The sequence below is a fragment of the Lutra lutra genome, chromosome 13 (assembly GCF_902655055.1).
Source record: "Lutra lutra chromosome 13, mLutLut1.2, whole genome shotgun sequence".
Lineage (NCBI taxonomy): Eukaryota > Metazoa > Chordata > Mammalia > Carnivora > Mustelidae > Lutra > Lutra lutra.
This window is the reverse complement of record NC_062290.1, coordinates 60,069,378-60,094,740: the sequence shown is the minus strand read 5'-3', so window position 1 is coordinate 60,094,740 and position 25,363 is coordinate 60,069,378. Positions and strand designations below refer to the sequence as shown.

General features: G+C 40.2%; 1 protein-coding gene across 3 annotated transcripts in view; it reads left to right on the top strand.

Annotated features, from left to right (window-relative positions):
* Window positions 1-25,363, top strand: part of RNF38 (ring finger protein 38) — a 133,004-nt gene that overhangs the window by 38,984 nt on the left and 68,657 nt on the right. For all 3 annotated transcript variants that reach the window (XM_047699566.1, XM_047699568.1, XM_047699567.1), the window contains exon 2: window positions 25,182-25,252. In XM_047699566.1, coding sequence (XP_047555522.1) covers window positions 25,182-25,252 — 71 coding nt within the window. The remainder of the gene's footprint in view (window positions 1-25,181; window positions 25,253-25,363) is intronic.

Genomic DNA, 25,363 nt, shown 5'->3' with positions numbered 1-25,363 from the left:
AGAAGGAGAAGTGAAGCAGTTTGATTTTTTTTTTTTTTTTTTTTTTTGACATGTTATGCACAGGTCTGTGGCAGCAAAGAGGAGTGTGTCTCAGTCGTGCTTTTCAGTCACAGGGATGGGACCCTGGACTCAAAATTTCTAGCTACACTTAATCACAGGAGCTTCATCAGTCTAACTTGATGTGCATTTAAAGTTAATGAACAGGTTTTAGATTATTATTTTTGTTTTAATGCAAAGAAAAAAGTTGTTTCTGAACCATTTCCTTATTTCGATTTTTTTTTTTAAGCCACAGGACGATGAACAAAGCATTTCATGTAAACCGTTGTACTGATTTCATGTTGTCATCCACTCTTAGAGATAGGAAAACCCTCACTGTGTATGTGAGCCCTATATATTGACTCCTTGTCCTCAAATTCCAGGAACAGAAAATAACCCTTCATGTGATGAAAAATCAATTTAACATTGGCAAAATCTGTACTTGAAGGGCCAGAAGTCCTGCCTGGAGGCTTTTAGCATAGTTAGGACTTCAGCAGGGCTAGCCTACAGAGACATTTTTTAACCTGAGGAGAAGGTCCAGTTTTCCGTGCGGACCTCACAGAGCAGCAGGAGAGTTTTAGCTCATCGCAAAGCTTGGTAGGCTTCCCTGTGCAAGAGCCAAAACTTCCGGGGAAGGGGAGGAAGGAAGACAAAGATTAGATTAGAGCGGAATGAGTGTGGGAGAACTAGACAATTCAGTTTCTAAGTGTTGCAGTAAGTGGGACTGGCTCTCATGTTCCATCTCAAGGTGAAGTGCTCAAGCCTGGATGAGAGTTGAAAGGGAGAAGAGTTTCAATATATCTTTTCCTAGGCTGTCACTTCAAGTGACATGTTGAAGCTGTGAGTTGCTTTTGTAAAGGAGAGTGTTCACTGCTGGTATTTTGCTGTTTTGTGACACTCTTTGAGATCAGCTTACACTCCGAAGTACTAAATTGAAAACCTGGATTAAGGAGCTGTAGCCCTGCTTTCACAGAGACACATGCCTCCATGCTTAAGCAGAGTCTTTCACCAGCTGGTTCTCTCTCTCACCCTCCCCAGGTCTTTCTGGTCCATGGTTTGGCTCTTCTGTCTTAGCGTGGGCTGTCTGCTTACACTGCCTTTCATCCCAACTCCTTAATTTATTCTCAAGCATCCTTGTACCAGTGTTGTAGGTTTTATTGCTTTGATACATATGGCCAACAATGATCCAATTTCTTTTTTTTTTTTTTTTTTTTTAGATTTTATTTATTTGACAGAGAGAGATCACAAGTAGGCAGAGAGGCAAGCAGAGAGAGAGAGGAGGAAGCAAGCTCCCCGCCGAGCAGAGAGTCCGATGCGGGACTCCATCCCATGACCCTGAGATCATGACCTGAGCCACCCAGGTGCCCCTAATGTACCTACTGTTCTTTAATGCTAATCTTACTGTAACTGTTTCCTGCTTTGATTATGCTTCGGTAAATTAAAATATATTCCACACATAATAGAAGGAAAAATGGATGTAAATAAATCTAATATGATAATTTGGAATATGCTATGTAAGTTTTTTTTTTAAGATTTATTTATTTAGGGGCACTTTGGTGGCTCAGTCATTTAGGTGTCTGCCTTCAGCTCAGGTCATGATCTCAGGGTCCTGGGATTGAGTCCCACAGTGGGCTTCCTGCTTAGTAGGGAGTCTGCTCCTCTCTCTCTTCCCCTCGGCCCTTCCCCACTGCTCATTCGCTTTCTCTCAAATAAATACATTTTTAAAAATTAAAAAAATTTTTTTAAGTAATCTCTACATCCAGTGTGGGGTTCGAACTCCCAAGCCCGAGATTAAGAGTCACACACTCCTCTAGTCAGGTGCCCCTAAAATATGCTATATAAGTCTATTATTACTATTTTAATAATGGGGAGGCATCTTTCAGAAAAGTTGCTGGTTGGTTCCTCTAGTCAGGGGCCCCTAAAATATGCTATATAAGTCTATTATTACTATTTTAATAATGGGGAGGCATCTTTCAGAAAAGTTGCTGGTTGGTTTAGGTCTTTCCAGACTGAATTGAGATCTCCCTTTGTTTGGATTATCAGTTAATGTCAGCTGTCCCATTGAGATGATTTGGCTTCCCCGGATATTTTATAATGTACTTTCCCAATATTTTACTTTTCTACCAACTCTTCATATTTTTGGCACCCCCTTCATAAAAACAAAACACCCTGCTACCACTTAGATGTGATAAAAGCCTAATTTCAACAAAAGACTCCTCCACAAAACTTTATTACACAATTATGAATACACATGCAGACACTGTCCTTAGCACTAGAAGCTGACAGCATCATCTGGGAAGCTTAACATTTAAATGAATTGTTTTGCCATTTTGGAATCGGTGATATTTTTTAGGAAATAAAAATCTCCAAGTTTTGGTAGCTATGAAAACACAGAGTTGCAAAGTACTAGATTATATTTGCTGCCTAGAAAATTTTACTACAGCCAAGGCATCAACAGTTGTCTCTGAATAGAAAATTTTACTACAGCCAAGGCATCAACAGTTGTCTCTGAATATTTAAAAATCAGAACTGATGGTTAACTATTGTTTATTTTTCAAATTCAGTTTCTCCCTCTGAATGATGCCCTGTTATCCAGCCAGCAACTATATAGACTTCAGAGAATAATATAAATTACTAATTTCATCCCACCTACTTTCTTTTCTTTTTTTTTTTTTAATATTTTATTTATTTATTTGACAGAGATCACAAGTAGGCAGAGAGGCAGAGAGAAAGGGGAAAGCAGGTTCCCCGCTGAGCAGAGAGCCCGATGCGAGGCTCAGTCCCAGGACCCTGAGACCATGACCTGAGCAGAAGGCAGAGGCTTAACCCACTGAGCCACCCAGGCACCCCTCCCACCTACTTTCTACTTTTGTTTTGGAAGGTATATAATTCTTAGGTACAAGTTACATCTCTCAAAAATTATGACTCTGGTGTTTGCCTCATATTTCAACTTGCTAACCTCAAGTGTGTTTAAGCATTTGCTTCATTTTCTAACCATTGTAATTTAGAGTAGGACTGGTCTCTTTTCTAAAATTTATTTATTTGAGGGGCGCCTGGGTGGCTCAGTGGGTTAAAGCCTCTGCCTTCGGCTCAGGTCATGATCCCAGGGTCCTGGGATCCAGCCCCACATCTGGCTCTCTGCTCAGCAGGGAGCCTGCTTCCCCCACTCTCTCTGCCTGCCTCTCTGCCTACTTCTGATCTGTCAAATAAATAAATAAATAAAACCTTTAAAAAAATAAAATTTATTTATTTGAGAGAAAGAGAATGCATGCATGTGTGAATGAACGAGTGGGAAGGGCAAAGGCAGAGGAGAGAATCTGAAGCAGACTCCAGGCTTAGCACGGGGCCCACTGTGGGCCTGATGTCATGATCCTGAGATCACTATCTGAGCTGAAACCAGGAGTCGGATGCTTAGCTGATTGTGCTGCCCAGGCGCCCCTAAAATTTATTTATTTATTTATTTTTAAAAAAGATTTTATTTATTTATTTGACAGAGATCACAAGTAGGCAGAGAGGCAGGCATAGAGAAGAGGGGGAAGCAGGCTCCCTGCCGAGCAGAGAGCCCGATGCGGGGCTCAATCCCAGGACCCTGAGATCATGACCTGAGCCGAAGGCAGAGGCTTTAACCCACTGAGCTACCCAGGCGCCCCCAAATTTATTTTTTTTGAAGAGAGAATAGATTTATGTGGTTCAGAATTCAAAAAATGTAAAAAAGCATGCAGTGGAAAGACTTTCTGAGGCACTGGGTGGCTCGGTCAGTTCTGCCTTCTGCTCAGGTCATGGTTCCAAGGTACTGGGATTGATCCAAGCCTCACATCAAGGGGCTTCTCTCTCCCCCGCTGCCTGCTGCCCCACCTGCTTGTGTGTGCGGTCTGTCTCTGCGCCAAATAAATAAAATCTTAAAAAAAAAAAAAGACTTTCTTTGACACCTGTCCTCCAGCCTCCTACTTCTTCCTAGACCTAGAGACATTTGGTGTAATCAGTTTCTATACATCTGTACTGCCCCATCTTTTTTACACAGTGGTGGTCCACTATGCTGTTCCACACATGGCCTTTTTTCCCTTAACAGTATACAGTGGAGCTCATTTTTTATCAGTACATAAAGAACTTTCTTCCCCTGCCTTTACAACTTTACAGTTGTAGAGTGTTCCTTTATTGATAGACATTTAAATTCTTAAAATCTTAGCTTTTACTCATTCAGTTGACCAAATATTTATTAAGTACCTCCTGTATGCTAGGCACTGTTCTTTGCACATAGGATCACAAAGTATAAAGTAGAGGGAATTAACTACCTTCATGGAGCCAGTTCTGATCTTGGGAGACATGTAATAAATTATGATGCATAATTTGTGTCTATATGAGTTTGCCTGAGTGCTAGTGTATTTGTAAAATGAGCACTTAGAATTGGAATATGTGGTTTAAAGGATATGTGGCTTCCCCCCCCCATTGGCAAATTCTCTTTTTAGAAAATGTACTTGTTTACATATGTCTTACTAGCAATTTTTCAATGCCTGTTTTTTCATACATTTTCCAACACAAAAAGTTTGTCTTATCAAACTTTTTGATGTTTCTCAGCCTGATGAGTAAGAAAGGTATGTCAGTGTAATACTCATTTGCATATTTCTTTGAGAAAAGCTTACTGTTTGTATAATCATTTTTTAGGGGTTCTTTGTAAGGTCTGTTCTTTAATACTTTATTTAGTTATTTATTGCTTTATTTATGACCCTGGAAAAATGAGAATTTTTTCTTATCAGTCCTTTTCATATTGTCAAATATAATGTTATATGTGAATATCAGTGTTGTGCCTATACTAGAAATCATAGCAGTAATTAATTTAACCTCTCACTTTTCTCAGGGAAGATGTTAGAGATTTCAAGTGTTTTAGCCCCAGGATTTGAATTTATAAGAACTGAATTGTAAAATAAGTGTATTATGTTACTATGTTTGGTTACCATAGAGTAGATGATTACCCATGCTTAGGTGTCTGGCATTTTCTACTCAGTGGCTGAAATAGTATTTTTTTTTTAATATTTTATTTATTCATTGGACAGACAGAGATCACAAGTAGGCAGAGAAGCAGGCAGAGAGAGAGGATGAAGCAGGCTCCCTGCTGAGCAGAGAGCCCAATGTGGGGCTCGATCCCAGGACCCTGGGATCATGACCCGAGCCGAAGGCAGAGGCTTTAACCCACTGAGCCACCCAGGTGCCCCTGAAATAGTATTTTTTTTTTTTTAAAGATTTTATTTATTTGTCAGAGAGAGAGGGAGAGAGAGCAAGCACAGGCAGACAGAATGGCAGGCAGAGGCAGAGGGAGAAGCAGGCTCCTGCTGAGCAAGGAGCCCGATGCGGGACTCGATCCCAGGACGCTGGAATCATGACCTGAGCCGAAGGCAGCTGCTAAACCAACTGAGCCACCCAGGCGTCCCTGAAATAGTATTTTTTAAAAAAATTTTTATTTTTTGGGAGCCCCAGGAGTAAAGGTCTGTGAATCTCCAGGTTTACATACTTCACAGCACTCACCATAGCACATACCTTCCCCAGTGTCCATGACCCCACCACCCTTTCCCTACCCCCCACCCCCTGAAACAGTATTTGTTGAAGTTTACCTTTATCCCTGTAAAATGGGTGGTAGTGAATAGACAAGAAAGTAAAGACTTGGATTAATTAATTAAAGATTTAAAAAAAAAAGTATTTGAGAGGCAGACAGAGAATATAAGCAGGGCAGGGAAGAGCAGAGGAAGAGGGAGAAGCAGACTTCTGCTGAGCAGGGAGCCTGACATGGGGCTCAAACCCAGGACCCCTGAGATCATGATCCAAGCAGAGGCAGATGCTTGACTGACTGAGGCACCCAGGTGCCCAAGTTCTAAGACTTTTTTTTTTTTTAAAGTAATCTCTGCACCCAAGTGAGGCTCAGATTTGCAACCCTGAGATCAAGAACTGCATGTTTCACCAGCTGAGCCACGCAGACACCCCAAGGCTTGGATTAGTTTAAGGTTGAGTGAGAGTGCCTAGAAATGCTAGTTAGATTATTTATTTTACAGTGCAAGGCATGGATTGCATTCAGGCCATATTTTTGTTTGGATTCACAATTTCTTTATTCTCTTCATGTCCCCTCACAAAGAATAAGGAGATGCTCTGGAAATTGAATCTCTCCCCGCCCCCACCGCCTTCCTATCTGAAGTCCTGTTTTCATTCAAATAAAGTAAAAAGTGGAACCATTGCCTTTACTACTTAGCCACTTATTAAAACTTAAGAAAACTGATCTAATCAGTCCCTTCCTCCTTACTCTTCCTGTAGTCCCCAATCTCTCACCTTGTTTTTATTTTCTGTCTTCTCTTCTTTTTCTTCTTCTTCTTCTTCTTTTTTTTTTTTTTTTAAAGATTTTATTTACTTATGTGACAGCGAGAGAGAGAGGGAACACAAGAAGGGGAGTGGGAGAGGGAGAGGTAGGCTCCCTGCCAAGCAGGGACCTTGATGCAGGGCTCGATCCCAGGACCCTGGGATCACGACCTGAGCCAAAGGCAGAGGCTTTAACCCACTGAGCCACCCAGGCGCCCCTGTTTTTTACTTTTCAAACTTATGTCTGTGTTATCATTACATGCTAGAACGTCACGGAATTATTGACTGGGAATTCATCTTTGTAGAATAGGTTAAAATATAAGATTAACTAAAAGAGCAGAAACTTTGTCTTATTTATTTATTCCCATGTCCCTGGTGCCTGGGATAGATCTGACACATAATGGAGGTTTGATAAATATTGACTGAATGAAGCAACTGCAGAGATAAAATTTCTGGAGTAGGAATGAGATTAGAACCTTCAGGATAGAAGGCAAGTGCTCTCTACTGAGCTATAAGCTCCAGAGAGCAAGGAATCTTGCTTGCTTTTTGCATTGTCTTATACACAGGTGTGTGGCACAGAGTAGGTACTCCGAAATGGCTCAGGGCTCTCTTTAGAGTGGACCATTCAAGACTTTAACAGCCCTGAGTATAAGAAGAAAGCATAATTCCTCTACCGGTGTCTTATTTTATCTGTCTACTTGTAGTCTACTTGCTTCTCTTGGTTGATTCCTTTTTGTTAGGCATAAAATCAGACTTACTTGATTGCACAGTTTTTATTCAGTACTTTTTTAGTAGGGTCTACTGTGAACAAAACTTGGCATTGGGCTCTACACAGGTGATAAAGATGAATAAAGGTAAATCTCTGACTCTGGAAAATATAGTCCAGCAGGGAAAATAGAATTTATCTGTATTTAACTATTATATATGAGGCGCCTGGATGGCTCAGTGGGTTAAACCTCTGCCTTCGGCTCAGGTTATGGTCTCTGGGTCCTGGGATCGAGCCCCGCGTTGGGCTCTCAGGTGGGGAGCCTGCTTCCCCACCCCCTGCCCCCGCCTGCCTCTCTTGCCTACTTGTGATCTCTGTCAAATAAATAAAATCTTTAAAAAAAACTATTATATATGAGACATATTATGAGGTGTAAGCAGCTTGAATGGGAGAAGGAAGGAAGGAAGGCATAATTATATCTCACCGAGGCTGGGAGGGTAGAGGGAGTGACTGTAGTATAGGTCAGAGAAGGGAGGGAGATGATGAGGAAGGCTTTTTTTCCTTTCTTTCCCATTTTCCTTTTTTCTCCCTTTTTCTCTCTCATTTTTGCAGTTCCTTTCAACCTTCTTTTGTTTCTGCATTTTGCCTGTCATGAATTGGGAAATGTACTCCATGCTAGAATATGAAAGATAAATTAAGGAGCTTATGATCTGGTTGAAGATAGAGACATGCAACCAAAAAATTACAGTATGATGAGTGCAATGAGAGAGTTCTAGCAAAAAGTTAAGGAGTTAGGCAGTGTCTCACAGACAAATCAGCAGCCTTGTTCGAACAGAAGTGTTAATTATTTACCATTTCCTGCATTGTTATGGGCCAGGCACTGTGCTGTGAGCATTTTCATACATTTAATCTTAATAATAACTCTCAGAACAACTCTAAAGTCTATGTAAGTAGATATTATTATTCCCACTTTATGGATGGGAGGCATATGATTTGTTAAATGACTTGCTTAAGATCACATGTTTCAGTAAATGACTCAGCTGTGTCTAAGCTTGGCTTCAGTGGTCCTTCTACTCAAGAAACAACCAGAGGAATCCTTACATACTACTGGTAGAATTGTAATGTGATGGCAGCCACTTTGGGAAACACTTTGGCAGTTTCTTGAAAGGTTGAATAGAGGTACCATATGATCCAGCAGTTCTACTCAAGAGAAACAAAAAGAAACATCCACACAGAAGCTTAAATAAGAATGTCATAATAGCGTTATTCATAATATTACTGAAGTGGAAACAACCCGTATAACCCATCAGTTGATAAATGGATGAGCAAAGTATGGTTATCCATACACAGGAATATTATTTTGTTATAAAAAGGAATGAGTTGATATGTTCTGAATATGGGCGAAGCTTGCAAACAAGGTGCTAGGTGAAAATCCATTACAGAGACCACCTACTTAATGATTCCACTTACAAGAAATGTCTGGAGTAAGCATATACACAAATTAGATTAGTGGTTGTCAGGGGCTTGTAGAGGGAGAAAATGAGGTAATGGCCTTGGATTTCTTTTCAGAGTGAGAAAATGTTCTAAAATGGATTGTGATGATGGTTGCATAGCTTTATGAATATACTAAAAAATTAATTTTACACTTTTATGAATGAATTTTATGGTATATGAGTTGTATCTCAATAAACCTGTTTAAAACAACCCGACACTGAAATTTAATTTTCTGCTCTACTTAGCTAGATGTAACAGTAAGATCTTATTGTAATAGTAAATAGGCAGCTGATCCTCACAGAGTAAGATTTTTCCTCACTTGTTACTTACCTAACATTAATAATGTCTTAAAGTATATCATCTGGTAGAGCCAGTAGTAGGATTTAAGTAAGATTTCTAAAAACAATGCAGTCTATTTTGTTGTTAAGTTCACTTTGAGAATGCTTACAACATTGAGAATTGGTGAATAAATAAAGTTGGGTTTAAAGAGTTGGGTACTTGAATCTTTGGAGCAGAAATGCAGACCTTGTTAGTTGGTTGTTAAGACTCAGAAGTCTCTTAGCATATTTCTTTGCAGCTGTGCCATGAATCCGCTATCCCAGTAGTAATTGTGAAGGCTATTGTGAGTGATGTGATTAAAACCCAGAGACATCGTATTCCAAAATTTAGCAACCTCTGGGCCAAGTATTGGGTAAGATGCAGTATGTTTTCATGTCATGCTATAAAAATCAGGTGCTTAAAAAAAAATTCTGCTAGAGTGAAAGGAAAAGACCCTAAAAGAACAGTAAATGGGAGCAGAACCAAAAAAATTAGACGTTAGTGCTGAGTGTGTCTTTTAGACAGTAATTGTGACAGTTACTTAAGAGGTATAAGCAGGAGAAGCGCCTAGCATGTGAGTCTTGATCTCAGGGTTGTGAGTTTGAGCCCTGTGTTGGTTGTAGACATTTCTAAAAAAAAAAGTACAAGCAGGATTCTTGGGGCTGGATTTTTTTTTTTTTTAAGTCTACCTGTCACTCTTCGTGTAGGATGAACAAAGATACATGCTTAGTTTTATATGCTTTGTTTTCTTTTTTATATTACTGATTGAGTTCGGATGATTTTTAGCATCTGTATCAATTATTTGGATTGTGGTGGCTGGTAGGCTACTTTAAGTTTTCAAAAGACTGATTTAGAAGGGCTGTTAATGCCTTTACAAAACAGGACCAGGTTTCAGAACTTCAGAACAAGCAATTAAACACGTGTAGAATATCTGCTATGTGCAGGGGCCTATTCCAGTGTCCTAAAGGATCTAAAAGCAATATAAGACTGTTTATAGGTTGGTCTCAACTGCCTTCTCCAAGGTACTTTTCTCAGAAACCATCATGGGTTTGGACTGGATCTTATTAGCAAAAGGAATGGAGTAAAAATATTTGTCCCTACACGTATGCTAACAATTGATTCTTAGCAGAGAAGAGTGTCTTAACAGTTGCCACCAAGCTATTTTCGTGAACAGGGTCTCAAAAGGAGAAAGAAGAAAATGGGATAGTTCACCTCAAGAATGCTGTTCATGGGGCGCCTGGGTGGCTCAGTGGGTTAAAGCCTCTGCCTTCACCTCAGGTTATGATCTCAGGGTCCTGAGCCCCGCGTCAGGCTCTCTGCTCAGCGGGGAGCCTGCTTCCCCCTCTCTCTCTGCCTGCCTGTCTGTGTACTTGTGACCTCGCTCTCTCTGTCAAATAAATAAATAAAAAAAAAATCTTTAAAAAAAAAAAAAGAAAGAATGCTGTTCATGGTCGTGAGGGTGCTCCTGGAATTCTCTGGTTGTCTTTGCAGAAGTGTCTGTTCCTGTCTTCTGCCCATTTCTTGATTGGATTATTTGTTCCTTGGGTGTTGAGTTTGGTGAGTTCTTTAGAGATTTTGGATACTAGCCCTTTATCTGATATATCATTTGAATATCTTCTCCCATTCTGTCAGCTGTCTCTTGGTTTTGTAAACTGTTTCCTTTGCTATGCAGAGGCCTTTTATCTTGATGAAGTCCCAATAGTTCATTTTTTGCCCTTGATTCTCCTGCCTTTGGCAATGTGTCTAGGAAGAAGTTGCTGCAGCTGTGGTGGAAGAGGTTGCTGGATGTGTTCTCCTTTAGGATTTTGATGGATTCCTGTTTCACATTTAGGTCTTTCATCCATTTTGAGTCTATTTTTGTTTGTGGTGTAAGGAAGTGGTCCAGTTTCATTCTTCTGCATGTGGCTGTCCAGTTTTCCCAATGCCTTTTGTTGACGAGATAGTTTTTTCCACTGGATATTCTTTCTTGCTTTGTTGAAGATTAGTTAACCATAGAGTTGAGGGCCCATTTCTGAGTTCTCTCTTCTGTTCTACTGATACGTATGTCTGTTTTTGTGCCAGTACCATACTGTCTTGATGATTACAGCTTTGTAATAGAGCTTGAAGTCCAGAATGGTGATGCCAGCAGCATTGTTTTTCTTTTTCATCATTCCTCTGGCTGTTCGGGGGCTTTTCTGGTTCCATAAAATTTTAGGATTATTTGAGCTGGGAAAAAACTTGATGATATTTTGATAGGGATTGCATTAAATGTCTAGATTGCTCTAGGTAGCATAGACATTTTCCCAATATTTGTTCTTCCAATCCATGAGCGTAGTATGTTTTTCCATTTCTTTATGTCTTCCTCAGTTTCCTTCATGAGTATTCTGTAGTTGTCTGAATTCAGATTGTTTGCCCCTTACGTTAGATTTATTCCTAGGCATCTTATGGTTTTGGGTGCAGTTGTAAATGGCATCGACTCCTTAATTTCTTTCTTCTGTCTCATTGTTGATGTGCAGAAATGGAACTGATTTCTGTGCATTGATTTTTAATATTCTGCCACTTTACTGAATTCCTGTGTGAGTTCTAGCAGTTTTGGGGTGGAGTCTTTTGGGTTTTCCACATAAAGTATCATATCATCTGCAAAAAGTGAGAGTTTGACTTCTTCTTTGCCGACTCAGATGCCTTTTATTTCTTTGTGTTGTCTGATTGCTGAAGCTAGGACTTCTAGTACTATGTTGAACAGCAATGGTGGTAGTGGAGATCCCTGCCGTGTTTCTGATCTTAGGGGACAGCTCTCAGTTTTTCCCCATTGAGAATGATATTAGCTGTGGGTTTTTCATAGATGGCTTTTATGATATTGAGGTATGATCCCTCTATCCCTACACTGTGAAGACTTTTGATTAGGAAAGAATGCTGTACTTTGTCAGATGCTTTTTCTGCATCTTTTGAGAGTATCACATGGTTCTTGTCCTTTCTTTTTTTAATGTATTGTATCACATTGGTTGATTTGCGAATGTTAAAACAATCTCGCAGCCCAGGAATCCCCTCCTTTTTGGTGGGGTCTTTGTCTGATTTTGGGATCAAAGTAATGCTGGCCTCATAAAATGAGTTTGGAAGTTTTCCTTCCATTTCTGTTTTTTTTTGGAACAGCTTCAGAAGAATAGGTATTAAGCCTTCTTTAAATGTTTGGTAGAAATCCCTTGGGAAGCCATCTGGCCCTGGGCTCTTGTTTGTTGGAGATTTTTTTTTTAAAGATTTTATTTATTTATTTGACAGACAGAGATCACAAGTAGGCAGAGAAGCAGGCAGAGAGAGAGGAGGAAGCAGGCTCCCCACTGAGCAGAGAGTCTGATGCGGGGCTCGATCCCAGAACCCTGGGATCATGACCCGAGCCGAAGGCAGAGGCTTTAACCCACTGAGCCACCCAGGCGCCCCTATTGGAGATTTTTGATGACTGCTTCAATTTCCTTGCTGGTTATGGGTCTGTTCAGGTTTTCTATTTCTTCCTGGTTCAGTGTTTTGTTTTTTTTTTTAAGGATTTTATTTATTTGACTGTGAGAGAGAGACCGTGAGAGCAGGAACACAAGCAGAGGGAATGGGAGAGGGATTTAGGCTTCTTGCTGAGAAGGGAGCTGAATGTGGGTCTTGATCTCAGGACCCTGGGATCATGACCTGAACCAAAGGCAGATGCTTAATGACTGAGCCACCCAAGCGCCCCCTTCCTTGTTCAGTTTTAGTATTTTATACATCTCTAGGAATGGATCCATTTCTTCCAGATTATCTAATTTGTTGGTATATAGTTGCTCATTATATATATATATATTTAAAGATTTTATTTGTCGGAGAGAGAGAGCGAGCACAAGTAGGGGGAGTGGCAGGGAGAGGGAGAAGCAGACCCCCTGCAGAGCAAGGAGCCTGATACAGGGCTTTATCCCAGGACCCTGAGATCATGACCTGAGCTGAAGTCAGTTGCTTAACGGACAGAGCCATATATCATAATATGTTCTTATAATTGTTCGTATTTCTTCAGTGTTGTTTGTGATTTCTCCTCCTCCCAGCTTCGTTGATCTGTTCTATTCTTTTGGTTTCTATTTCACTGGTTTCTGCTCTAATCTTTATTATTTCTCTTCTCCTGCTGGCTTTAGGCTTTAGTTTCTGTTCTTTCTCTGCTCCTATTAAGTGTAAGGTTCGGTTGTGTATTTGAGACCTTTTTTGTTTCTTGAGAAAGGCTTGTATTGCTATATACTTCCCTTTTAGGACTGCCTTTGCTAAACCTTTCCCAGAGGTTTTGAACAGTTGTGTTTTCCTTTTCATTTGTTCCCATGAATTTTTAAATTCTTTAATTTCCTGGTTGACCCATTCATTCTTTAATAGGATGCTCTTTAGCCTCCATGTATTTGAGTTCTTTCCAAATTTCCTCTTGTGATTGAGTTCCAGTTTCAAAGCATTGTAGTCTGAAAAATATGTAGGGAAGGATCCTAATCTATTGGTACTGGTTGAGACCTGATTTGTGACCCCAGGATATGAACTATTCTGGAGACTGTTCCATGTGCACCAGAGAAGAATGTGCTTTAGGGTGGAATGTTCTGAATATATCTGTGAAGTCCCATCTGGTCCAGTGTGTTAATCAAAGCCCTTGTTTCAAAACCTTGTTGATCTTCTGCTTTGGTGATCTGTCCATTGCATTGATGGGGGTGTTAAAGTCCCCCACTATTAGTGTATTATTATTGATGTGTTTCTTTAATTTTGTTGTTAATTGCTTTATATAATTGGCTGCTCCCGTTAGGGGCATAAATATTTACAATTGTTAGATCTTCTTGTTGGATAGACCCTCTAAGTATGATACAGTGCCCTTCCTCATTTCTTATTACAGTCTTGGTTTAAAATCTAATTTGTCTGATATAAGGATTGCCAACCCAGCCTTCTTTCAATGTCCTTTAGCATGATAAATGGTTTTCCACCCCCTCACGTTAAATTTGGTGTGTCTTTGGGTCTCAAATGAGTCTCTTGCAGACAGCATATTGATGGGTCTTACTTTTTTATCCAGTCTGATACCTTGTGTGTTTTGATTGGGGCAATAGCTCATTTACATTCAGAGTAACTATTGAAAGATAGGAATTTGATGCCATTGTATTACCTGTAAAGTCACTGTTATTGTCTCTTGTCTCTTTTCCTTTCTGGTCTATGTTTGTTTTTGGGCTCTCTCTTTGTTTAGAGGACCCCTTTTAATATTTCTTGTAGGGCTGCTTTGATGATCACAAATTCTTTTAGTTTCTGTTTTTCCTGGAAGGTTTTTATCTCTCCTTCTATTTTGAATGATATCCTAGCTGGATAAAGTATTCTTGGTTGCATATGTTTCTCATTTAGCACCCTGAATATATTATGCCAGTCCTTTCTGGCCTGCCAGGTCTCTGTGGATAAGTCTGCTGCCAGTCTAATGTTTCTACTCTTGCAGGTTATGAACCTTTTGCACCGTGAGCTTTTTGTCTCTGAGATTTGGGAGTTTCACTATAATATATTTTGGTATGACCTATTTTTACTGATTTTTGAGAGGGGTTCTCTGGACATGGATGTCTGTTTCCTTCACCAGATTAAGGAAGTTCTTGGCTGTAATTTGCTCCAGTATACCTTTGGCACCCCCTCTCTCTTTCCTCTTCTTCTGGGGTCCCAGTTATTCTAGTATTGTTTCTCTTTTATGGTATCACTTATCTCTCGAATTCTCCTCTTGTTGTCCAGTGGTTTATCTTTTTTTTTCTCAGCTTTTTTTTTTTTAAGATTTTTTAAATTTATTTATTTGACAGGCAGAGATCACAAGTAGGCAGAGAGGCAGGCAGAGGCAGAGAGAGAGAGAAGCAGGCGCCCCGCCGAGAAAGGAGCCCAGTGCGGGACTTGATCCCAGGACCCCAGGATCATGACCTGAGCCAAAGGCAGCTGCTTAACCGACTGAGCCACCCAGTCATCCCTCTCAGCTTCTTTAATCCTTTTTTTTTTTTTTTAAGATTTTATTTATTTGACAGAGATAGAGAGATCAGAAGTAGGCAGAGAGAGGGGGGAAGCAGGCTCACTGCCGAGCAGAGAGCCCGATACAGGGCTCAATCCCAGGACACGGAGATCATGACCTGAGCCGAAGGCAGAGGCTTAACCCCCTGAGCCACCCAGGTGCCCCTCAGCTTCTTTAATCTTAATCATTTTGTCTTCTATATCACTAATTCTTCTGCCTCATTTATTCTAGGAGTTAGGGTCTCCATTTTAATTGCATCTCATTAAAAACCTTTTGATTTTGACTTGATTAGATTTTGGTTCTTTTATTTCTCCAGAAGGGAATTCTCTGGTGTCTTCTGTGCTGTTTTCAAGCCCAGGTGGAATCTTTATAACCATTAGTCTGAACTCTAGTTCTGAGATTTTATGCCATCTTATGCCCATATCGATTAGGTTACTGGTAGTACTGTGTCTTGTTTTCTTTTTTTTTTTTAAGGTTTTTATTTATTTATTGGAGAGACAGAATAGTAAGAGAGAGCAGGAGCAGGGAGGAGAGGGAGAAACCTGCTCCCTGCTGAGCTGGGACTTGATCCCAGGACCTCGGGATCATGACCTGAGTTGAAGGCAGGTGTTTAACCCACTGAGCACCCAGGCGTCCCTCTTGTTCTCTTTTTTCAGGTGAGTTTTTTCACCTTGTCATTCTATCCAGAGATGAATAGATGAACAAGAGAACCAAAGAATATAACGTCAACAAGAACCCCAGAGGAATATACACTAAACAAAGCAGAAGAGTCATGAAACCAAAGAATATAAAATAAAATAAAACAAAAAAGATAATATGGGCCCAGCACGCTTCTGCTGCACTACTCTGCTTAAAAAAAGATAATATAATCAGACACCTGGACAGAATAGAGCAATACACTGGATATGTGTATTGGTACGTGGATATGGATACACACAGGAGTGTGTATACTGGTCCGTTTGTTAGAAAACTAGAAAGTTATAAAGAAAGAGAAACTTATATATGCAAAAATAAAATTAAATACAGTGAAAGGATAGAATGTAACTGTAAAAATGAAAATTAAAAGGCAAGAAAAAAGAAAGGAAGAAAAAGGAATATAGACAGACAGATGGACAGAGCAGGGCAATATATTATATCCTGATGTATTTTGTTTTTTTTTTTTTTGAAGAAACTATACCTCAAAATTGTAAAGAAAGAAAAACATATATATACACAAAATATAAAAATAAAATACATTGAAAGGGTAGAGTGTAACTCTAAAGATGAAAATTTAAAAAGACTTTAATGAGACAAAACAAAAAAAAGAAAACGAAGGGAAAAAAAAAAGAATATGATCATACAGGTGAAGAGAATAGAGCCATACACTAGATTTTGGGTGTATAACTGGTCTGTTAGAAGAACTTGTATCCCAAAATTGTAAAGAAAGAAAAACTTAGATATATAGAAAATTAAATTAAATACAGTGAAAGGATAGACTATAACTATAAAAATGAAAATTTAAAAAAGATTTTAAAAAGTTGATAAAAGAAGAAACTGGTTGAAAAAGGAAAGAGGAAAAAACATTGAGAGATTAAAGAATCATGGGGGGGAAAACATGAATTCTATATGCTATTTTCCCCTAGCGATAGAGTTTTGCAGTTCTCAGTGATCGGTAAGCTTGGTCTTGGCTGGATGTTCTTGCTGATCATCTTGCGGAGGGGCCTGTCGCGCTGATTCTCAGGACTGTACCCCGTTGCCAGGGGCCCAGGCTAAGTAATCTGTTCTGGTTTGCTCTATGTGGCTTTTGTTCCCTGAAGGGTTTCCGCACAGCTTTAGAAGATGAGAATGAAAATGGCAGCTTCCCAATCTCCAGCCGGGAGGCGAAATCTTGGGGCCCCACTCTTCAGTATGCCCTCAGAGAAAAGTCAGTCACTCCTGTCTCCCTGGTCTCTGTCCATACTCCGTGCTCACCCAGCCTGTGACCAAGTGTTTCTGTCTCACACACAGGACCCCCTGTTGAGTCTTCAACTGCTGTAGACTCCTTTGGCGCACTCCTGCACAGCTCCTCCCAGGCTTGCTGGGCCCTTGCTCAGAGTGCAGTCCACCCACTGACCATGCCACGGTTTGTGGTTTATGGCAACCCTGAGCTGGGACCCCATTTCTGGGCTCGCTGATTGCAGCCCGCTTCCTGCCTCCAGTGCCTGGGAACTCTGTTGCACTCAGGTACCCCCAGTCTTCCTGTGACCCTGAGTATCTTTAGACCGTACTGTCCCACTTAGGCTTTCGTCCCTGCTTTGCTTCCTGAGTGCCTTTCTGGCAGCTGCTTGCCTCACTGAAGCAGTTCTGAGAGTTCTGATTTTGTGCTCTCCTGCTGTATCATTTTCTAGTGCCAGCTGATGGAGGCTCCTTTCCTCTGCAGTTTATCTTCCCATATATCGCCAGGGATTCACTTCTCCACACCTCCTACCTTGCAGAATGTGTGCGCTTTTCTGTTTGTAGAGTTGCAGCTATTTTCTTAGATTGCTAGTTGAGTTCACAGGTGTTCAGAGTGAGGTGATAGCTGTCTAGCTGATTTCCTGGGACCAGACGAAACTAAGGTCTCCTACTCCTCTGCCAATTTGGACCTGCCTCAGACCTTCATTTTTATTTTATTTAGTGTTGTCTTTTTGTTCAACTTTTTATATTTTATTTTTGTTCAATTTTTTAAGAGATTTATTTATTTGAGAGGGAGAGAGTGAGAGCACATTAAGAGGGGGGCAGTGGGAGAGGGAGAGAATCTCCAGTGGACTTCCTTCTGAGGGTGGAGTCAACACAGGGCTCAATCCCCTGACCCTGAAATGACCCTGAAATAACGATCTGAGCTGAAACCAAGAGTCGGTTGCTCAACCAACTGAGCTGAAACCAAGAGTCGGTTGCTCAACCAACTGAGCCACCCAGGAGCCCCCTTTTTTGTTTCATTTTGAGAGTGTATTTTACTTATTTATTAAAAGAGAAATACTTTATTTTTTATTTTAAACTGTTAGGCTTTGACCTAGTTAGTTCCTTGTTGGCAAATGAATACATTAATAAATTTAAGAGTGTAATTTTTACTTATTTGGGGGGAGGGGCAGAGGTAGAGGGAGAGAGGGAATAATAAGCAAGCTCCATATCCACCTTGTAGCCTGATTCTAGGCTTGATCTCGCAACCCTGAGATCACGACCTGAGCTGAAATCCAGAGTGGGACACTTAATGGACTGAGCCACCCAGGTGCCCCAAAAGGGTAGTTTTAAAAAATATCCCTTTCAGCATAAAGTGTTAGATCTGGAAAATTCTTTATGAATAAAAATCTGAACAAGTGCGCATTTTACTAATATTTTTATTGAAGTACAGTTGACATACAATGTTGATTTAGTTTCAGGTGTATAATGATTTGACAAGTCTCTGTGCTATGCTCTGCTCACAAGTGTAGCTACCATCTGTCACCATACAATGCTGTTACAATGCCACTAACTATATTCTTTGTGCTGTATTTTTCATCCCTTTGACTTTGAAACCTCTATTTTTTTTTAAAAAGATTTTATTTATTCATTTGACAGAGAAATCACAAGTAGGCAGAGAGGCAGAGAGAGAGAAGTGGGGGGAAGCAGACTCCCTGCTGAGTAGAGAGCCCGATATGGGACTCAGTCCCAGGACCCTGAGATTATGACCTGAGCCGAAGGCAGAGGCTTAACCCACTGAGCCACCCAGGCACCCTGAAACCTCTATTTTAATTAAAACCCTCAAATTTCATTTTGAGGTGACAGGCAGCTAGCTATTGAGTCTAGGAAGTTTTAAGAGGAGCCCACTTTATATGTCTGCATTAAATAATGCAAACCCCCATCTCAGATGTGTGCACTGAGGAATAATCCTCACAGTGCTCAAAATGCCACACTTTTATTACAACTTAAAGAGCTACCCACCTTTCAAGATAAGTGCATTCTTCACCCAAGTCTGTGCAGTTTGGTTTCGTGGTTTCATGAGTCTTGTTTTTTATGTCCAAATTTCAAGGAGTATGCTTATGTCTCAACAGTGTTTTTCTGCTGATGTTTATATAAGAAGATTGTTGTATTTCACACACTCAGTATAACCTCCCCCCTCTCCCCGAAGCAGTGTGTAGAAGAGTCTCACTTACATTCCAGATATCCTTTTTAGAACTTGTCATTTGGAAAATCATGCTGAGTGTCAACAAAGGGGAATGTGAGTTCCAGATAGGCCTGGGACTAGAGCCATTTTACTGCCTACAAAGAACAGTGATCTTTGGCAGTGTTTTAAGTGTATTATATTGTAGTATAATTTGCTGTGTGTGTTTACTGTGTTTTTTTTTTTAAAGATTTTATTTGATAGAGATTACAAGTAGTCAGAGAGGCAGGCAGAGAGAGAGAGAGAGGAGGAAGCAGGCTCCCCGCTGAGCAGAGAGCCCGATGCCGGGCTCGATCCCAGGACCCTGAGATCATGACCTGAGCTGAAGGCAGAGGCTTTAACCCACTGAGCCACCCAGGCGCCCCTGTTTACTGTGGTTTTTTTTTTTTTTTTAAAGATTTTATTTATTTATTTGACAGAGAGATCACAAGCAGGCAGAGAGGCAGGCAGAGAGAGAGGAGGAAGCAGGCTCCCCGCTGAGCAGAGAGCCCGACGCGGGGCTCGATCCCAGGACTCTGAGATCACGACCCGAGCCGAAGGCAGCGGCTCAACCCACTGAGCCACCCAGGCGGCCCTGTTTACTGTGTTTTAATTTCCCCTTTTAGGAAAGGAATTGTGGCGGGAGGTAAGATCAGACAGGTATAGGATAGTCAGGTCATATGGGACCTTGTAGATGTTTAGGTATAAGGGTATAAGGACTTTGGATTTTATTTTGTGTGAGAGAAGGAACCAAAGTTTTCAGAGGAGGAATGACAGGATCTGTCTGAACATTTAAAGGGTCATTCATGCCATTGTATAGAGAACAGATTTGGTGCTGGGGGAGGTATGGAAAGTTCATAGGGAAGGAGTAGAGCTAAGGAAACCCGTTAAGCTTTGCTTCAGTCTGCGCTTTAACTTAGGTAGTAGCAGTGGAGAATATATGAAGTAGTTATCTTTCAGGCATATTTTGAAAGTGCCAACAGGATTTGCTAATTGATCAAATGTGGGATATGAGTGAAAGAGAGGAGCTGAGGATGGTGCCAAGGGTTTTGGCAGAGTAGCTGGTGAATAGTTTTGTCATTTACTGAAACTGGAGGAGGGGTAATTTTGGAGGGGAAGATCAAGAGCTCAATTTTGAGCATGTTATGTGTGAGATGCTAGTTGGACATCTAAGTGATACTGAGTAGAAAGGATATAGAAATCTAGATTTCCTTGCCATGGGAGATGGGGGAGTCAGGGTTTGGGGATATAGCCATGGGACTAGTTGGGATCACAAAAGGAGTAAATATAGGGACGCCTGGGTGGCTCAGTTGGTTAAGCAGCTGCCTTCGGCTCAGGTCATGATCCCAGCGTCCTGGGATCGAGTCCCACATCGGGCTCCTTGTTTGGCGGGGAGCCTGCTTCTCCCTCTGCCTGCCATTCTGTCTGCCTGTGCTTGCTCGCTCTCCTCTCTCTCTGACAAATAAATAAAATCTTAAAAAAAAAAAAAAGGAGTAAATATAGATAGAAAAGTGAAGTTGGAGGATTAATCTTTGGAACATTCTATAGAAATTGGGGAGATGAAGAGAATCTAGCAAATAGGACTGAGATGTTGGCAGTCAGTAATGTGGGACGTTTCCGTGAGGCCAAGTGAGGAAAAGGGTTTCAAGGAGAGTAGAATCAAGTGAGTCAGTTGCTGTGAATAGATCAAGAAAAATGAGGATTCAGAATTGAGTACTGGATTTTTTTTTTTTTTTTTTTAAGTAGGCTTCACACCCAGTGAGGAGCTCAGTGCAGGGCTTGAACTCAGAACCCTGAGATCAAGAGCTGAGCTGAGATCAAGAGTCAGCCACTTAACCAACTGAGCCACCCAGGGCCACCTTGACTAATGGATCTCTGGTAGTGTGGTGGTCTCTGGCAACATGGCAAATAGTGTCTTTGCTTTACATCACTACCTACTTCTGTGGATCAAAGCACTAGCTCACATTCTTGGCGGTTGCTCTGAAACTTCTCTACTTCATTTCAGTGATTCACCTTTGACCTCTTTATGTTCCCTAGTTCTAAACATTGGGCTTCATACCCTGACTTTAATCTTCATTTCTTTCCTTTTTTTTTTTTAATGTATTGATTTTAGAGAGTGAGTGAGTGTGTGTACTTGTGCGGTTGGGGGCAGGGTGGTGAGCAGAGGGAGAGAAACTTAAGCTGACTCCCCACTAAGTGGGAATTCTGATGATGGGCTTGATCCTACAATGCTGAGATTGTGACCTGAACTGAAACCAAGAGTCAGATGATCAACTGACTGATCCACCCAGGTGCCCCTAATCTTCATTTCTTTTCTCTTCCTTCAGGTTCCTACATTTTTTCTGACTCTCCTCAAGATGTTCCATGTCTCTTTTCCCTTACAAAGCTTCTGATGTGGTTTGTTCTCCTGGGCCCAGCAACTTTGCTGGCTAAAGTAGGATTTTTAACTATTTTTGTTGTGTGTCTTGGACTCCTTTGGTAGTCAGATGAAGTTTATTAGACCCCTTTCCAGGAGAATATTTTTAATTGCATAAAGTAAAATGCATGAGATTACAAAGAAAATAAGTTATGCTGGAATGTGGTTGTCAAAACAATGAAAGCTAATTTGCAGTAAAAGTACATTTGCCTTTTTATTAATGCATTTAGATAACATATTTTAGCAGTGTTCCTAGTAGCTATCATAAATTCAAAATAGTGGTATGTGTGGAAAACCACAAAACCTCAGAGTATTGATATGTGTGACATTTCAGTATACGTGCAACAACTATTATATGAAAATATATGTGGTTTTTATTAGCATTGGAGTCACAAATACTGTCAATACTACTGTGATTTGTTGCTAGATTCGTAAGAGAATGAATTTTTCTATTTGATATTAAGTTAATAATAAAGATAAAATTTTATTCCCATAAAAGTCTTGGGTCCCAAGTTAAGAACCTAGAGTGAGAACTGTAATGTTGGTATGCGCAGACCGTTGAATGGGCCACCAGGTGGAAGAACAAGCCTTGTCTGCCTGGAAGCATACTGTCACTTTGGCCCCCTGGCCCCTTCTCTGCCTATGGGTGGCAGGGTAGGTTCTTGAGCCAGAATAATAATTTTGTAAAATGTCTTTGAAAAGAACCAGAACACTCATTGTAAGCACTGTCACTAATACAGTATGTTTGGTTTATTCTCTACTAGATTCTTTCAAGTTTCAAAAATTGGCCCCCTTGTTTTTTCTTTTGCTGCTGTGTACTTCTTTTTCTGATTAGCTTACCCATAGCTGTGTTAAGACCTGTTTTTATTCTTCAGGAATTCAGTTTGAGCAGTCTGTCTACATCTTTGTCTTATGGGGCAGGGACAGCTGGGGAGGGGAAGCTGGTAGTTTTGTGCATTCTTTCACTTCTCGGATGCTTCTGTTTTCCAGTAGTAGCAAAGGATTGAGTTCTGATATTCGGGGCCAAAGGTCAAAGAGAAACCTTGCCCATTTTAAAATTGGTTGTATGTTTTCTTACTGTTGAGTAAGTTCTTTTTTTTTTTTTTTTTTTTTTTTTTAATTTGGCAGAGAGAGAGCACAAGTAGGCAGAGAGGCAGGCAGAGAGTGGAGGGAAGCAGGGTACCCACTGAGCAGAGAGCCTGATGATGCGGGACTCCATCCTAGGACCCTGAGACCCGATGTGAGTCGAAGGCAGAGGCCCAACCTGCTGAGCCACTCAGGCGTCCCAAGTTTTGAGTTCTTAGAATACTTCTAGATACCAGTCCTTTACCAGACATGCATTTTGCAAATATTTTCTACCAGTTTTGGCTTTTTGTTTGTTTATTCTCTAAACGTCTTCCATAGAGCAGAAGTTAATTTTAACTAAGTCCATCTTACCATTTTTTTTTCTTTCATGGATTATGCTTTTGCTGTTGTACCTAAAAACTCATTGTTAAACCTATGGTCTCTTGGATTTTCTCCTTTGTTATCTTCTCTAAGTTTTATAGTTTTGTGTTTTACATTTAGTTCTGTGATCCATCTTGAGTAATATCTGTAGAAGGTGTTTATTTGTTTGTTTATTTTAAAGATTTGGTTATTTGAGAGAGAGCCCACAGGCCAGGGGAAGGGGGTAGAGTGAGGGGGAGAAGCAGACTCCCTGCTGAGCAGGGAGCCAGACATGGGGCTCAGTTCCAGGACCTTGAGATCATGACCTGAGCTGAAGGCAGGCATTTAACTGACTGAGCCACCCAGGTGCCCCTATTTTTAATTTTTTGAGGAGCCCCCATACTGTTTTCTATAGTGACTGTCCCAACTTGCATTCCTGCCAATAGTGCATGAGGATTTTTTTCCTCACATCCTCACCATTTGTTATTTCTTGAGTTTTTGATCTTAGCCATTCTGACATGATTTTCTTTTTATCAGCACGTAATAATAATATATAATAAAAATCTACCTTTAAATGAGTCTTAAAAAGTTATTTCAGTAAGTATGAAATAAAAAATGTTTAATATTTTAAAAAATATGTCGAAGTTTAGTTGGTAGCATTCTCAGTTGCGCATGAAATAGTTGGACATCTGGATTGATGGCATGGTAAATGTAAAGAATATGGTAGGTAGCAGTGGGATATCTTAGGTTTACCAGACTGGTAAAACCACTGTAGGTCTCACTTGGTACCACTTTCTTCAGGAGGATTTAGGACAGAAACTATAAGATAGTGAGAGTCCAGGAGCACCTGGCTGGCTCAGTTGGTAAAGCATGGGACTTTTGATCTTGGCGTTTTGAGTTCAAGCCCCACATTGGGTATAGAGATTACTTAAAAATAAAATCTTAAAAAAAAAAAAAAATCGTGGGAGTCCTTGCAGTAGTCCATGTAGCAGTTCATATTTTCCAAAGTGCTCTTTTGAAATTTAAATTCCTATTTAAATTTTGGTGCTGTAGAGAACTCCACAGGCATAGTTTCCAGGATCCTCTGCAAGGGACATGCCTTCATTACATGTCACCAGACCCAGAGAAGCTCAAAAACCTGGCTTCCTACTAAGTGTCTGTTGTACTTCTAGTCCAGATGCAGCTTACTAGTTTGGCAATTTCCATCATAAGCAATGTTCCCAAGTCACGTACATGGCATATTGTTTTAATCAGGTTAACAGGGATTATCCCTAAGTCAAATTCTCATGCTTGAGGAGAAGGGAATTTGCTCACCTGAGGTAGATAGTCATGCCTGCTAACTTTTTTTTTTTTTTGCCTGCTAACTTTTTATTTGTAGTTTTTGTTTTGGCTATCTTTCAAAAGGGTTTTCTTACTCCAAGATTATATTTCAAGTCTGTATTTTCCTTTTTTTTTTTTAGTCTGCACTTTCTTTTAAAACTGACTTCATTTTTTTTATATTTGCCTATATCTTTGAGCCACCATTTTCTGTATGGTATGACATAGGAACCAAAACTTTTTCAAATTAATTGTTTTAATCATTTATTGAATAACCATTTGTTTTCCTATTAGTTAGAAATATCGCTATTAAAAGCAGTTACTATTAGGAGATAGTTCTTCAAATTAACAAATATGTCTATTAAAATACATACTTTTAAGGCACTAACTTATTTGTAATCTTATAAGATTGTGTATTAGATTGTATTATCTGTATGCTAAGAATTTATAGGGCAATCTTTTTTCCTCAAAGAAAGTTTGTGTAGTCTGAAGAGGAATATATATCTTTTTTACTTTATTTCTTTTTTTTTTTTAAGATTTTATTTATTTATTTGAGTGAGAAAGAGAGAGCATGAGAGAGGAGAAGGTCAGAGGGAGAAGCTGACTCCCTGTGGAGCTGAGAGCCCAATGCAGGAATCCATCCCCGGACTCAGGATCATGACCTGAGCCGAAGGCAGTTGCTTAACCACCCAGGCGCCCTCTAGAAAGGTTTGCCTTATTAAAAGCTGTTATGCTGAGTTAGGTGGCCTTTGAAAGCTAAACTGCTCAGTATAGTAGATAATGGTGAATAAGGAGTTTGAACAACGAGAGCTAGTTTCAGACCCACTTCACTGACTACTACTTTGTTCAAGTCAGCCTCTCTGTTTTGTTTTGCTTAATTAAACTATGTGAATAATAACCCCTATCCAGCCTACTTCTGAGTATTGTTGAGGATTAGATGGGATAGTAGATATAAAAGCACCTTTAATTGGAAAAACAGTTTAAATGTGTAAGGACTTACTGCATCTTAACTTTTCCTCCCTTTTTCTTGTAGGTAGTGTTGGTGCTTCTTTTCAGTGCCAGTCCATCCATCACGACCACATTTGTCATGATGACAGTGACAAGGTGAGGTCTGTGTTGATGTCTATCATGGTGAAAATGCATGCTGCCCTTATATTGTTTGATTCATTTGCATAACTGTGGACATAGGGCCAGGATGGTGTGTACAATGTTGAA